Below are 13623 nucleotides of genomic sequence, written 5' to 3'. Positions count from 1 at the left end.
TGAACCAATTCCTTGGTTAATTACACCTTCCTTCAAAAATCAGGTCTAAATCTGCTAGATAACAACGTAAAAGTAAGAGAAGGTGATGTAGCCGCTTTAGGTTCTATTCTCTTTTTCCATTTCTCCCTGCTTTTACACTCTTACTCATTATTTATTTATCCATTCTTATATTCAACAAATAATTACTGAACATTTTCTATATGCCAGGCACCAGGAATGCAGAGGTGGAAAAGATGAACAGGGTTCCTGCTCTCATGGGGCTGGTAGTCTGCTGGGAAAGACAGATATTAAATGATCATTATACAATTGATTACCACTGCGATAAGACCTTAAAATAAAATTACAGGGCTGTGTGAGCATGCAAAAGGGAGACACTAATATTCATGAAGAGTTGGCATGTTGGAGAAAGTTCCCTAAAGAAGAGGTATTTACTCTGAGGCAAAGGAGTGGACAGTAGCCAGGGGAAGGGCACATGGGAAGAAGAATGTTTCACTCATTCAAGAAATATTTATAGAGTATCTACCGGGGGCTACATCCTTTCCCAGGTGTGGAGGAAACAAAACAGGTTGATGCGATAGTGAGAGACTAGGGGTGGGGGGGCTGCCTTAGATAGGGGATGGGTCAATCCTCACTGAGAAGCTGAGACCTGGGGGAAGAAGAAGAGTCAGCCATATGAAAATATGGGAAACAGTGTTACGGGCAGAGGAAACAGCACACACAAAGGCCCTGAGGCAGAAATGATCTTGGTGTGTTTGGGGAACAATGAGAAGGCCAGTGTGTAGCTGCAGCATACTGAGGGAGGGGCATGGCAGGAGACGAGATCTGAGTGGCAGCCAGGGGTCTGATGATGTAGGCCTTCAAAGGCCGTGGTTCAAAGTTTGGGTTTCCATTGCATAGGAGGCCATTGGGTGTGTGGGTTGGGTCCCAGCAGAGAAATGATGTGGTTTGGTTTAGGTTTTGAGATCACCCAGGGTGCTGTGTGCTGTAGGAGGATGAACATGAATGCAGGGTGTGGTGGGCGCAATAATGACCCCCCGAGGATATCCCCGTGTTAATCCCTGGACGCTGTGAATTGGTTAGGTTACACAGCAACGGGGGATTAAGGTAGCAGATGGAATTATGGTTGCTAATCAGCCGCCCTTAAAATCAGGAGATTATCCTGGACTACCTGGGTAGGCCCAATGTCATCACAAGGGTCCTTAAACGGGGAAGAGAAAGGTGAAGGAATCAGAACTAGAGAGATGTGATATGAGAAAGAGTCCAAAGTGCTGACTTTGAAGGTGGAAGGAGGCCAGGAGCCAAGGAATGTGGGCAGCCTTTAGAAGGTGGAAAAGGCGAGCAAACACATTCTCTGCTAGAGCCTCCAGGCAGGAATGCGACCCTGCCAGCATCTTGATTTCGGCCCAGTGAGACCCACTGCAGACTTTTGACCTCCAAAACTGTAAGATAATGAATATGGGTTGTTTTCAATTCACTAAGCTTGTAGTATTTGTCACAGCATCAATTGGAAACTAATACATGGCGAGACCTATAAGACGGCTACTGTCTGTAATTGTTTAGATGAGCTTTGGCAATGACTCAAGAAACATTTATTTACCTTGCCTACTAGGTATTGGGATCTGCCTTAGCTCCTCTTTCATGCTGGTCATCAGGCCATTTGTCACCTCTACAGAGGCAGGATTTGGCCTTTCATGAGTTCCTATCAACATACTCACTCTGAAGCACAGCTAGTCCCCATACATGGGATTCCATGTCACACGGTGGAACTGATGCTCAGAGGCAGTGCCAGGAGCAGACTGCTTGGGAAAACTAAATGACAGGGCAGCTCAATGAACCAGTGTATGAGTGTGAAGTGGGCAAGTCTACACAAAAACTGGAGAAGGGATGGAAGGTGAGATTGGACCATTGCGGATTTGAGCTGGCCGCTCAGCCGAGGTTTGGAATAGGCACACAAGACAAAACTCAGACGCCTAACACAAAAAATGCACAAAGGCAACTTTATACTTCTCTCTCCTGACCTCTGATAAATAAATCTCTATTGGAACAAATAATAAATAAACTAATCTTTATAGGAAAGGGAATTCCTTCTTTCTATGGCCTCTTCAGGAATGGATGGATGATGCTTTGGGTAGTCTTTATGCCTTTCTTTGTATTTAAAAAAACCAGAATTCAAAGTTTCTTGGTTCAGAGACCTGTTTTTATAGGGTAACTCCCCAGGCTCAAATATTCAACATCCATGAGGTGTTTTTAAGGATTGGTAGTAACCAATGAATGTGGATGCTTAGAATTTTTTTGTTTCTTTCAATCGGTGGCCCAAGGCTGTCTGTTATATTTAGAAGCCTGAATCTAGGGTTACATATCAAGATACAGGCATAACGCTGTTTTGCTGAATGCAGCTGTCCCGGTGGAGGCCAAAGAGAATTTGCTGATCCAGGAGCTGAGACCAGCAATTTTACGTCTGCATCTGCTTCTGCCCATAACTCGTGGGCGAAGACAGGGCAACTTCAAGAGCTGTAGCCATGTCAGTCTTAGCAATGCACAGAGCCGTGGGGCCAGGACATTCACTCCCCGAGGCTCACCCTTGGATGCAGCCAGTGCTCCCTCCTGCAAAGTGCCTGCCTAATACTGTTCATGCCTCTGTCTCACACTCTCACAGTTCCCTCTGATTGTGTGTGTGCCTGCTGCCCTCCTAGCCAGGGGGCTCTCCTTATCATATTAGAATCTCCACAGCCTAGCCCAGATTCCGCGGTTGAACAGGTGCTCTGTAAATAGTGGTCCACTGAGGAAATGGATGAGAGCAGCAACAGAATGGGGAAACAGTTTGAAAAGCCGGCAGATTACTTTTGTCCTGCTTGTGGCCAGCATCGTAAGAAGCAGCATGCTTAATGTAGACAGTGCTTGTTTTTTTCTGCTCAGCGTCTCTTTCTTTCTTCTGATAAAAGCACTTTGGTCTCCTTTGGGAAACCATCCTTCCCACATCCTCAATCGATAAAGCTTGGGTGGAACTGACCTTGTCCTCAGTTCCACTGGCTGAATTGTGACCGAGGCGTGACCAAAGAGGGTGCCACATGCCCTTGTGTTTAAAGGATGGCCACACCAGTTTGTTGATGGCTGGTATCCATTCTGGTGGGTTGGTTTGTGCATTATTTTGAATTGAGCCTTTTTTTCCCCACAGCTGTTAGGGAAGAGATGCTTTATTTCCACAGGCATTGCTAAACTGGTAGGAAGAAACCTGAAGATGTTGGCAGCCAACTTGCACTACAAAACCAAAAGGAATGCAGGAAGTTGAAGCTGAGCAATGGAGAGGGAAAAGTTCCTCATAATGCTGAGTACCAGGATCCAGCCATGCCTGAAGCTGTCCCTGGAATTTTTGGTTATATGAACCTGTAAACTTTACTTTTTGCCCTAGCCAGTTTTTATCACTGGCTGCTAAAGGAGTCCCCTGGCTGATGTACTTGGCAATCCTTTTTCTAACTGTGACTTTTGAAGTGGAGCAGAGGCAATCTCAGACTTTCAGGAGGCCGTGGGGGCCCAACAGAAATCAGACCCCCTCTCGATCCCAGGGATCTCACTTAGTGACTTTAGTCAATGCCTCCTAGAAGGGCATTTCAGGGCCTAAGTTAGTTCAGATGATGCCTCTCTAGCCCCACCACCCGCCTCTCTGTGGTCTTTCCTACAGCCTGAGGCTGATAACCATGAGCCCATTTTAGTTATGTGAGTCTCTAGAAGGTTGGGAACCCCAAGAAAACACAATTTACACAACGTGGTAAACAGGCTTACTTAAAGCCAATTTTATTCTGCCTCTCAGCAACACTTTTCATTCATTTGGGTAAAAGATCAGGGACCCAAACACAAACAAACAACAGGATGTCGGAACCAGAAATCAGGATCCGATACACAGGACTGAGATGGTGCTGGGATCTCTGTGTGCTGAGAATTCATGTCCCTGATTCAGTGTCCTCCTGGGACAAGTGCTGGCTCACCAGGGGCATCTTGGGTGAAATGATGGGTGGAATCTGGTGTCCATCAATGTTTATTTTTGGCTAGGGTCCAGGATTTTAACAAATGCCTGAGATTCATAATGATGGAAGAACAATTTGCATAGCATTCGGAATTTCCCTCCCGCGGCAGTCACATCTATTGTGGCGATTAATTCTCGTAACAACACTCCAAGGTAAGTCGGCAGGCGTTCTAATCTCAATTTTCCAGACAAAGAAATTTGAGGCACAGAGAGGCCAAGAAAAGTGCCTAAAATCAGCTCGCATAGCTAGTTAGCAGAAAAAGGCGTTGGAACTCAGGTATTCTGACCCTCAGCCTCTGATCGTTCACTTAGAATAAGCTGCCTTTTCTCTTGCTCAGGAAAGTTCACGATCACTTTCTAATGTTAGTTCTTGAACTTATTTTTGCCGTATATACATTTCACCTGCGGTGTTCATCACTTGACAGTTATCTCTGAGTCCACTTAACTTTTCTTAAGTAAATTTATTTGAACAGAAACGATATATCACTTCCCTAAATAAAAAGCCATAAATGGAAGGTAATTAATAAAATAAATACAATGAAAACAAAACCATGTTATTCAATTCTATCTAGACAGAAGACTTTGAACCTGAGGCCTGCTCTTTCTTTGTAAAAAGGGAAAAGAGCCAAAAGTATCAGAAAGGTATAAAGGGCGCACGAGCACTAAGCAGAGACTTTCTCTGGCTGTGATCAGGATTGAAAAAGAATAGAAAAGGGGAAACATTCTTTGTGTTTCAGTGTCACTTAGTGTTGTGGCTATAAACGAGTTAAAAATTATCTTGTGTACCACCAGTGGTACATCTTGCATTCTGTGAAACACGGGGTTATCGTGTTCTGGTAGGCAGAATAATGATGTCATTAAATCATTACATTCATACCTAAAGGGTTTACATTTGACAAAAGAAATACACTGGGTAGCATTTCCAGGTGGCATCCAGGAAAATCAAAAATCTTGCCTGAGACTTGCTAAAATACAAAAAGAGAGAGTTTGAAGAAAGCACATTCCACAAACACAGTGTATTCCCAAAAGTGGCATGGAGAAGATGCTCGGGTACCTGGAATTGACCACTGAGGACATTCTCAGAGTCTGTTGGAGTGAAAAGTGAGGTTGAGGTCAAATTGACCAACAGGGGATGCAAGCAGCCGGCGGGGGCTGGGGGGGGGAAGCCATTAGGAAAAGCAAGACCAAGACAAAAGCCCAGAAATTCCTTGAGTTTGTGTCTTTGATGATGAGATGAGTGAACTGTGGGGGTGAGGGCGGGGTGGCGGATGTAGGACGAGCCACTGAAGATAGAAGGGCCACTATAACATGTAAAAATAAACGGAAAAATGCACACATTCAACTCCATTGGATAACTTTAGACATGCTGCAAATGTTTGTGCTCGACATTGCAAACACCAGCATCCATTGCTCTTCCTGGAACATCCCTCTCCCCCCAAATCTGGAGCCCCCACCCCCCATTAAAAGTAAGGAGATTTCCTGAGGCTGATCTCTGGAGAAGAGGAATGGACACAGTGGCTTTTGCTAAACTGAAACAATGAGACTTGATTTTTTCTTTTTTTAAAAAAAATCAATGACTCTGGCTGATCTGGCTGTGCTGCTCGGTTTTCCTAAATTTTGGACTTTTTTTTAGTTCATTTGCCAGGGACCTGCCTCTGGAGAGTTCTGGAGGAAAAGATCTCACAGTCTGAAGTCAAGGATCGATTCCTCAGAAACTCCTTTGGGGTGGGATGAGGTCCATCCTCCATGCTCGCGGCTGACTGCTGGCTGCTCAGGCACTGCGTGGTACAAACAGACAAAGTGAGAGGGACAGCTGGACAGAGCCTTCTCGCCCAAGGGCGTCCTTCTTCCATGGCAATTGCTCTGATCAAATGACTATTGACATAGACCAGCAGATCTGCATGCTTTTGAGTCTAAGAACTGGCTTCCTTTTGAGAAAAAAAAAATATTTTATTTGGAAACATGCTTTATTTTACATGTGGCACATGCAAAAAACGAAATGATACAGATGTAGCAAATACCTCGTGGGCATTTCTGAATCTCATTCTCCTCAAGGGTTAGTAACACTGTTGGCATTTAGCATGCATCCTCCAGGCATTTTTCTCTATGTTTAAATCCATAAATATGCACTTAGAAATTCATGTGTGTGTTTACATAAATGGGATCATGATATATATGTGTATATCTATATCTATATATATTTATTTATTTACTCAATAAATGTTGCATGCCAGCCACTGCTCTAAGTGCTGGTGAGAATGTCAATACCTGACAGCTACATAGTGAGTACCTTGTGCCAGGCACTGTGCTTACACAATTTAATCTTCACAGCCCTTTGAGGTAGGTCATGTTGTATCCCCATTTTACAGATGAGAGAATTGAGGCACAGATTGGTTAAAAAAAACATGCCCAAGGGCACACAGCTACTTAGCGGTAGAACCTGGATTTAAACTTGAACAGTCTAGCTTCCAAGTAAGCATCCTTAAGTGTCGTGCTCTATTACTATGGGCGATGACAAGAATGAAAATGCTCCTGGAGTTTTCATTCCAGTAGGAGGAAGCAAACCATAAAAAAACATATGTTTGATTATATATATTAATATGTTATACATAAATATATATCATTATACATAAGTATATAAATACATGAATATATTATATATTTATATGTAATTTATATATTATATATAATTTTATATTATATGTAAAATTTCTTGGAGTAGTAAGTACTAGGAGGAAAAGTAAAGTTGGATAGGGGACAGAGAGAAGCGGGGTGGGGTTGTGGTGGTATTTTAGAGAAGCTGGTCAGGGGTAACCTGTCTGCTAAGGTAACATTTGCTCAACCATCTTGAGGAGAGATGGGAGCAAGCCATGTGGCTATCAGGAGGAAGAAAATTCTAGATCGAGGGGCCAGCAAGTGCAAAGGCCCAGGAGCAGGAACATACTTGTGTTGCTCAAAGAAGAGAGAGGAATTCAGTGTCGCTGAGGTGGAGGAGTGACGGGGAGAGTGCTGGGAGATGAGGATGGAGAATGTGGGGACTCAGATCATGTGGGGCCTCATAAAGCCACAGTAGGGGGGATATTTCTGTGTTTAAAGGGGAAAGTAGAGTAGCATTCCATCCTATGAGTAAACCACTGTGAATTTAACCATCTTCCCACTGACAGACATTTAGGTGGTTTCAGGGTTTCTCCTATTTCAAACAGAGCTGCAATGACATCATATACATCCTTGGTTCTCACCCCTGGCTGCCTATTAGAATCATCTGGAAGGCTCTTAAACCTACCAATGCCAACGCTATTAGTGGAGATTCTAATTTAACTGGTCCAGGGTGGGCCCGGGGCATTGGCAGTTTTATTTTAATTTTTTAAATTTATTTTTAATTTTTTTGAGGACGATTAGCCCTGAGCTAACTACTGCCAATTTGGCCCTGAGCTAGCATCTGTGCCCATCTTCCTCTACTTTCTACAGGGGATGCCTACCACAGCATGGCGTGCCAAGCAATGCCATGTCCGCACCTGGGATCCGAACCGGCGAACCCTGGGCCACCAAGAAGCGGAACGTGTGCACTTAACTGCAGCGCCACCAGGCCGGCCCCACACTGACAGTTTTTAAAGGGCCCAGGTGATTCTCATGTGTAGCCAGGGAGGAGAATTACTGTTGCACCTGTATCTAGAGTGGATCCTGAAAAGGAGAATTGCTGGGTGGGAGGGCAAATGGATTTTAAAGTTTAATAGATGCATCCAGATTGACCTCGCAGACTGTCTCAGTTTACTCTTCTACCGACAGTGTTGTATCCAATTCTTCACACTCTTGCCAATCTTGATATTATCCATCTTTTTCATTGTTTCAATCTGGCAGACAAAAAACTATGGTGTTTCCTTGTTGCTTTAATTTGTGTTGCCCTGCTTACTGGTGAGGTGCAACATCTTTTGCGTGTTTATTCTGATTTCTTTGTCACTGTCCACAAGTTTGTATCCTTTTCAAAGCAAAAATCTTTCCATAATGACTTAAGTATGACTTGTCTTGACCTCAGCTTATCTGAACCAACAAAGAAAGACCCTTCTGATCTTCTGGAAATAGGTAATGTTCCCCATTGTTCACCATGAAATCACAAAAATTCCCTGAAGACACATCTGTGCAAAACAATCCCCAGGAAGCCTTACTTCGGCCAATAATACAGGGCAGAAGACAGACCTGCTTTTACATTCTTGCAAGAAGGCCAACTTTTTGCTTCTCGCTCACCTTCGCATTTATGCTTTCTTCCAATCCTAATGCAATGGGAGGATATTTTGAGGCCAGGAAAGGATTCATTCCACTCTAAGACAGCAGCTTTACCAGTGTGGAATGGGCTAATATCTGCTAACTCTGAACCCGCTAATGGGAGACAGTCGTGGGACCCTTAACCTTGTTAGAAGTTAAGTTCTTCCTTAATGGAAACCTTGGAATGTGAAGGCTCTTATTTCTAAGAATGACAAACAAGTACTTTTAATACACGGTGGGTGTGCCTGGCTCTTTAGACGCCTGTAAGACCACCCAGAGGTGTAAGTTCAGTGGGGTTGCATTGTGTGTGTATCTAACTTACAGCAAAGCAACCATTTGGGTTCCTCAAAAACAAAAAAGCAACTGCTTAAAGGGAGCTGGAGAATCTGGCCACCACCTCGCTCAATGCTTTTGAGCGTGGACGGGTATACGACTCATTGCTTCTGTGTGAGCTTGGAGCATGGCTCCAGTGTTTGAACATATGACATGAGCTCTGAACAGCCAACTGCTTCAGCTGATGCTCAACCCAAGGAATGTCATCTCTTCCAACACTGGAGGGAACGCTGGCTCTACTGGGCTGATCAAGATACGGTGTGTGAGTCTCTAATAGGGCGCCCTCCTATGGATGCTTCCAAGATCCATTTTGATTCTACTCAAAGCTCACCTTATCCTCTGACATTATAATTTCACCCCCGAGTATGATGACGCTCCACTGAATGTCATTTGTCATATTTGTGGTAGACAACACTTGTCTTCCTCATGCCCAAGCTTTGTCATGGTCAACTGGTTTTGCTCCTAAGGAAGTTCCACTGAATTCTACCAAGTTTTAGATATGTGGCCACAAGCCTTCCCATGAGGAAAGAAGGAAGAGGAAAGTTGGGAGGCGTGTAAACTTTCTAGGGAGTAGTGAGGAAGCAGCAATCACTGAAGCCTCTTCCAGGTGTCTTAGGCATGTAAAAAAGTCTGTTTTGCAGCATATGTCTACACAGCTAAGAATATCCTCCATTAAATGCAAAGCCCAAGAACAGTGGTCGACAACTTTAGAATACTTAGAACTGTCTTTGGCAGGTGCTTGGAAGTGCCTGCAATAATGCATATTTCAGGGCCATTCAGGGTGTCTTGATGGGGGCCCTTTAGAATCAGCCCAACTGAATCTGTCACAAGTGGCTCTGAAACACGACAAGAATAACCTAACCTGGCTTGACTCCTCAAGGCACCAGCAGAAAGTTGACTTAGGCTGGGGACTTGACTGATTAGGATCGATAAGTACATGGCGGTGATATTAAATGTTTCCCCTCTGGGTGGTTCATTTCTCCACTTCCCTTGCAACCTGAGGGCAGGGAATTTTCAGACATTGAGAGACTGCAAGTTTTTGATTCCATATGGACCAGAGCATTTCTCTTCTGTCAGCGCAACATTCTATCCAAAGCTGTTGAATATTTTGGTTCAATGATTCCCAGCTCTTATGGATTAGATGTCATGAAACTCTCTCTCTGCTCCAACTACCACATGACTTACACAGATATCCTGTAAAATTAGCATGAAGGAGACCTTTTCATATCTTTGTGTAAAGACTATCAGGATCTAAGTCTGTTCCAAGAAAGTAAACTACCTTGGATCTCAGTCATGTGGGAGAGAATAGATTGGTTACGGTTTTCTCAATGAGGATAAAGAAAAATTTTTTGAAAGATAGGATTTAGCAATTTTTAAAGGCAATAGTTTACTTCATACAGTTTTTTTTTTGAATACTCAGAAAACTCCCGTATTCAAGATTTTTTGGTCTCATCTCCAGGCTTGTCTTTTCTAAGGTCAGATTTCCCCAGGCCCCTCGTGGAAGGCCTTGCTGCCTTCCAGACTGTTGTGAAAGAACCCCCTGTGGGGACATCTAGGTGGTGACCTGACCCCTCTCCTTGGCAATGAGTTAGATGTAACATGTTGGGATGATGAGTTTGCTGATGTCAATGAAAACTGACCACTCTGTTAACGGGCTGGTTACTGATGGTGTGTTCTTCCTTTTGGATTTGGGAGGGAGGAAGTTTGCCAAACAGTGTTCTGCTGACCACCTGCCTCTGAACCCCAGGGTGAGAGCCGGGAGCTGGAAAATGCAGATTCTTAGGCCTCCCTTCTGACTTAGCGAGATGGAATCCTTTGAGGTGGGGCCCTAAGGTCAACTTCTTTTAAACCTCCCCAGGTAACTCTTATGCAGCCCAAAGTTTGGGAATCTCTGCCTTAGTAACTCCACGTTCCCATTCAATTCCTTCAGTGAGCTGGGCTGAGAAATTTTATTTCAAAGGATTACTGAGAAATTGGCCTTGTTATTGGTCTTAACGGAAAATAGAATTGATTTCATTCTCGAAGGGCTAGTTTCTTGCTCTCTTCTTACACACACACACACACACACAACAAAGCCTTTAAATTAGAGTTTGTCCATGGGCCTCTAACTCTGGAAAACATTTTTGTTTTCTTTGATCACGTGGAGGGAAGGATATCTCAAAGGAAACTGATCGTACAGATGGGGAAATAATTCTAGCCTCACTTTATAGATAGAGAAACAGAGGCCCAGAGAGATTAATAACTTGCCAGGGTGGTCTGGTGGTAGAGCTAGGATTAGAATCTTGGTAAAACTGATGGTGAAAGCCAGGCTCTAACCACTGTGAAACACTGCCTCTTAGGAAGAAGTGATGGAGAGGCAACACTCTCTCGCATCTTTTATTATTATGTTCTAACAAAACCTAAATCATAAGCATGCACACAGCAGTGCTTTATCTCCAGATAGAAACATTTATATTAAGAATGGAGAAAGTCCTCCTATATGAAGACTTCTGGGTTCCTTGTAAAACCTCTTGCACGGTGTCTAATTAGCATCAGTCTTTGAAAGCCAACTTGCCCGCTGGAGACGGCAGGTAGACAATGACCATGCGGCAGATGTGGTTTTTGTATTGTTTTGTTTTTGGCCCTCATTATGTGTTTAAATAATGTGAGTTGGTTGTCAACATATAAGAATCAGAAGACTTTTACATAAAAACCCAGCTTTCTAATGTCTTTTGAAAGATGGGCCCCATGGGGTCTGCATTCTAAGTGGTAACCATTAGCTGGAGCAGAGCGGCGGTTGCTCCCTTTAAACTGTGCTCTCTAATTCACCACAGTCCCCACCGCTCCCTATTATCCTGCAACCAGGCTGCTTCCTTCCTGGATGTTCCCTGCCTCACTCCTGCAGTCTTTGATTTTGTTAACTTTGGCTCTGACTCATCACATGTTTTTTTGTAGGTTCATCCATATGAATCATATAAATCATTTATCCATATAAATCCATATATATATATATCTCCATATAAATCAATTCTGGAGTTAGCCACGAGGAGGGTGCCATCTACACGCCTTTGTTATTGTGCATACTAGAAGGGACATAGTGACTCAGAGGCAGTGTGGTGTTGTGGTTGAGAACAGAGTTTGCAGAGCCGGATTATCCCAGGTTTAAACCCTGCCTTTACCCCTAACTAGCTGTGAGATGTCAGGCAAGTCACTTCACTTCTCTGAGCCTCAGCTGAGAAATGGGGATAATAAGACCTACTTTGTGGGATTGCTGTGAGGATTCAATGAGGATTAATCCATGTAAGAGCTTAGACAGTACTTGGCATATGGTAAGTTCTATGTCAGTGTCAGTTCCTATTATTATAACCCACTTAGCTCAAACACTGAGCTGGCGGTATGTATTTTCACAAGTCCCCAGGAGTTAGGCCAAGACTTGGCCTCTTTCCCTGGAACACTGTCCTTAGAGTTCAAGGCTTTGTACTCATGAGCCAAACTCAATTTCGTGGCATCTTAAATTCTGAGCTCCTTTCCCAGCTATGTTGACAACAATAGTAATAATAGGATTAATAAGTGATCTGCATTTTTTGTGCACCAACTAAGGAACAGACACCAAGCTATAAACATCCTGTGCATCATCTAATTAACCTTCCCAACAGCTTTATTAAATGGGTACTACTAAAATCCCCAATTTACAGAGGAAGAAACTGAGGCTGAGGGAGGTCAAGCAGTTGGCTGAGGGTCTCCCGGTGAGTAAGTGGGAGAGGGGGAACCTGAGCCCAGGAAGTCAGGTGTCAAACCTGCACCATTAACCCTCCACTCCAGAGCCCCATGCTCTCTCTCTCTCTCTCTCTCTTTCTCTCTCTCTCTCTCACACACACACACAGACACACACTATGGCTTCCTAAAGAATAAAGTTGGGTGTGTTCACATCTATTCTCCAAGCATCTTCTCCTTCAGAGGCTAACATCATCAACTTGCCATCTGGCAGGCAAGAACCCTTGAGTTTCCTTTGATGTTTTAGCGTCCTTTTCTCCTCTCTGTGGCCAAAGCCATCTATTTTTTCCTTTGTCACTCTTTATGTTTTGACATCTCCATCTCCATCCAACTGCCCCTGATTGCTCCTGGATCTGGCTTGTCTGATAGGAAGTTGACCTACTGTGATATCCTCTACCCTCTTGGTTGCCAAGGTTGGGTCAGCTGATCTGGCAAGCTAAAGGGTGTCCCCTTCCTCCCTCACCCACCTGGTGAGCCCTTCCTGAAACCAACCCAAAGAAGCTGACCTTCTCGGCTTGAGGGAAATTGTATAGGAGTAACTGTGCTGCGTTGGCAGAAGAGCTAAAGGATTTCTCAGAGTTCTTATCTATCTTGCCAGAAGCTGCACAGTGAGACAGAGATGGATCTGGGCTCGTCATTACAGGATCTTGGTTGTCCATCACACCACCTTGCCCTCTGTCAACCTCTGATGGAAAGAGTCATTGATTCTAGCAAGATGGAGCCCATTTCATCTGGTTGGAGAAATCAGAATAAATTTGCCCAAACCCAGAGAGAAACATCAACCTCATCCATCTCTTCATGACATGAGACCTTGTTGGCAATACCAAAACTGACGGTGACCTTCCTGGCCTTAAACTGAGAACGGTTTGGCTAGATGGATGCAAAATCATATGGGAAATTATTTATCAGATCAGATGGTAAGGCAGAGCGAGTAATAATCCTAAATATCCTGTCTACTCTCTCACATTTCCCACTCTCTTATAGTTAGGTGGACTGGTTTTAGGTAATAAATTATGAGCCTAAGTGACATTCATCACTCCAGGGCTGATGCAGTGAAAACCCACGTGGGATTCTCTGATTTTCCTCTCCCCTGCCTTAGCCTGAGGTAACCTCATGTTGCAGATCAGAGTCTGGAAAACCACCACCCACGGGCCAGCTACCTGTTTTTGTAAATAAACTTTTATTGAACACAGCCACGTCCATTCATTTACATGTTGTATATGGCTGCCTTTGTGCTAAAATGGCAGAGTCAAGGA

General features: G+C 43.9%; 1 protein-coding gene across 2 annotated transcripts in view; it reads right to left on the bottom strand.

Moving 5' to 3' along the window:
- Positions 1-3764: 3764 nt before the first annotated feature.
- Positions 3765-13623, bottom strand: part of TMEM233 (transmembrane protein 233) — a 36265-nt gene continuing 26406 nt past the window's right edge. Inside the window, exon 3 of one of the 2 annotated variants that reach the window (XM_014862428.3) lies at positions 3765-5799. In XM_014862428.3, coding sequence (XP_014717914.1) covers positions 5793-5799 — 7 coding nt within the window. In that variant the 3' untranslated portion in view covers positions 3765-5792. The other variant, XM_044775779.2, reaches the window with a different exon arrangement.

This window comes from Equus asinus, chromosome 8 (assembly GCF_041296235.1).
Source record: "Equus asinus isolate D_3611 breed Donkey chromosome 8, EquAss-T2T_v2, whole genome shotgun sequence".
NCBI lineage: Eukaryota > Metazoa > Chordata > Mammalia > Perissodactyla > Equidae > Equus > Equus asinus.
The sequence above is the reverse complement of the archived record's forward strand: the minus strand, read 5'-3'. Positions and strand labels throughout refer to the sequence as shown.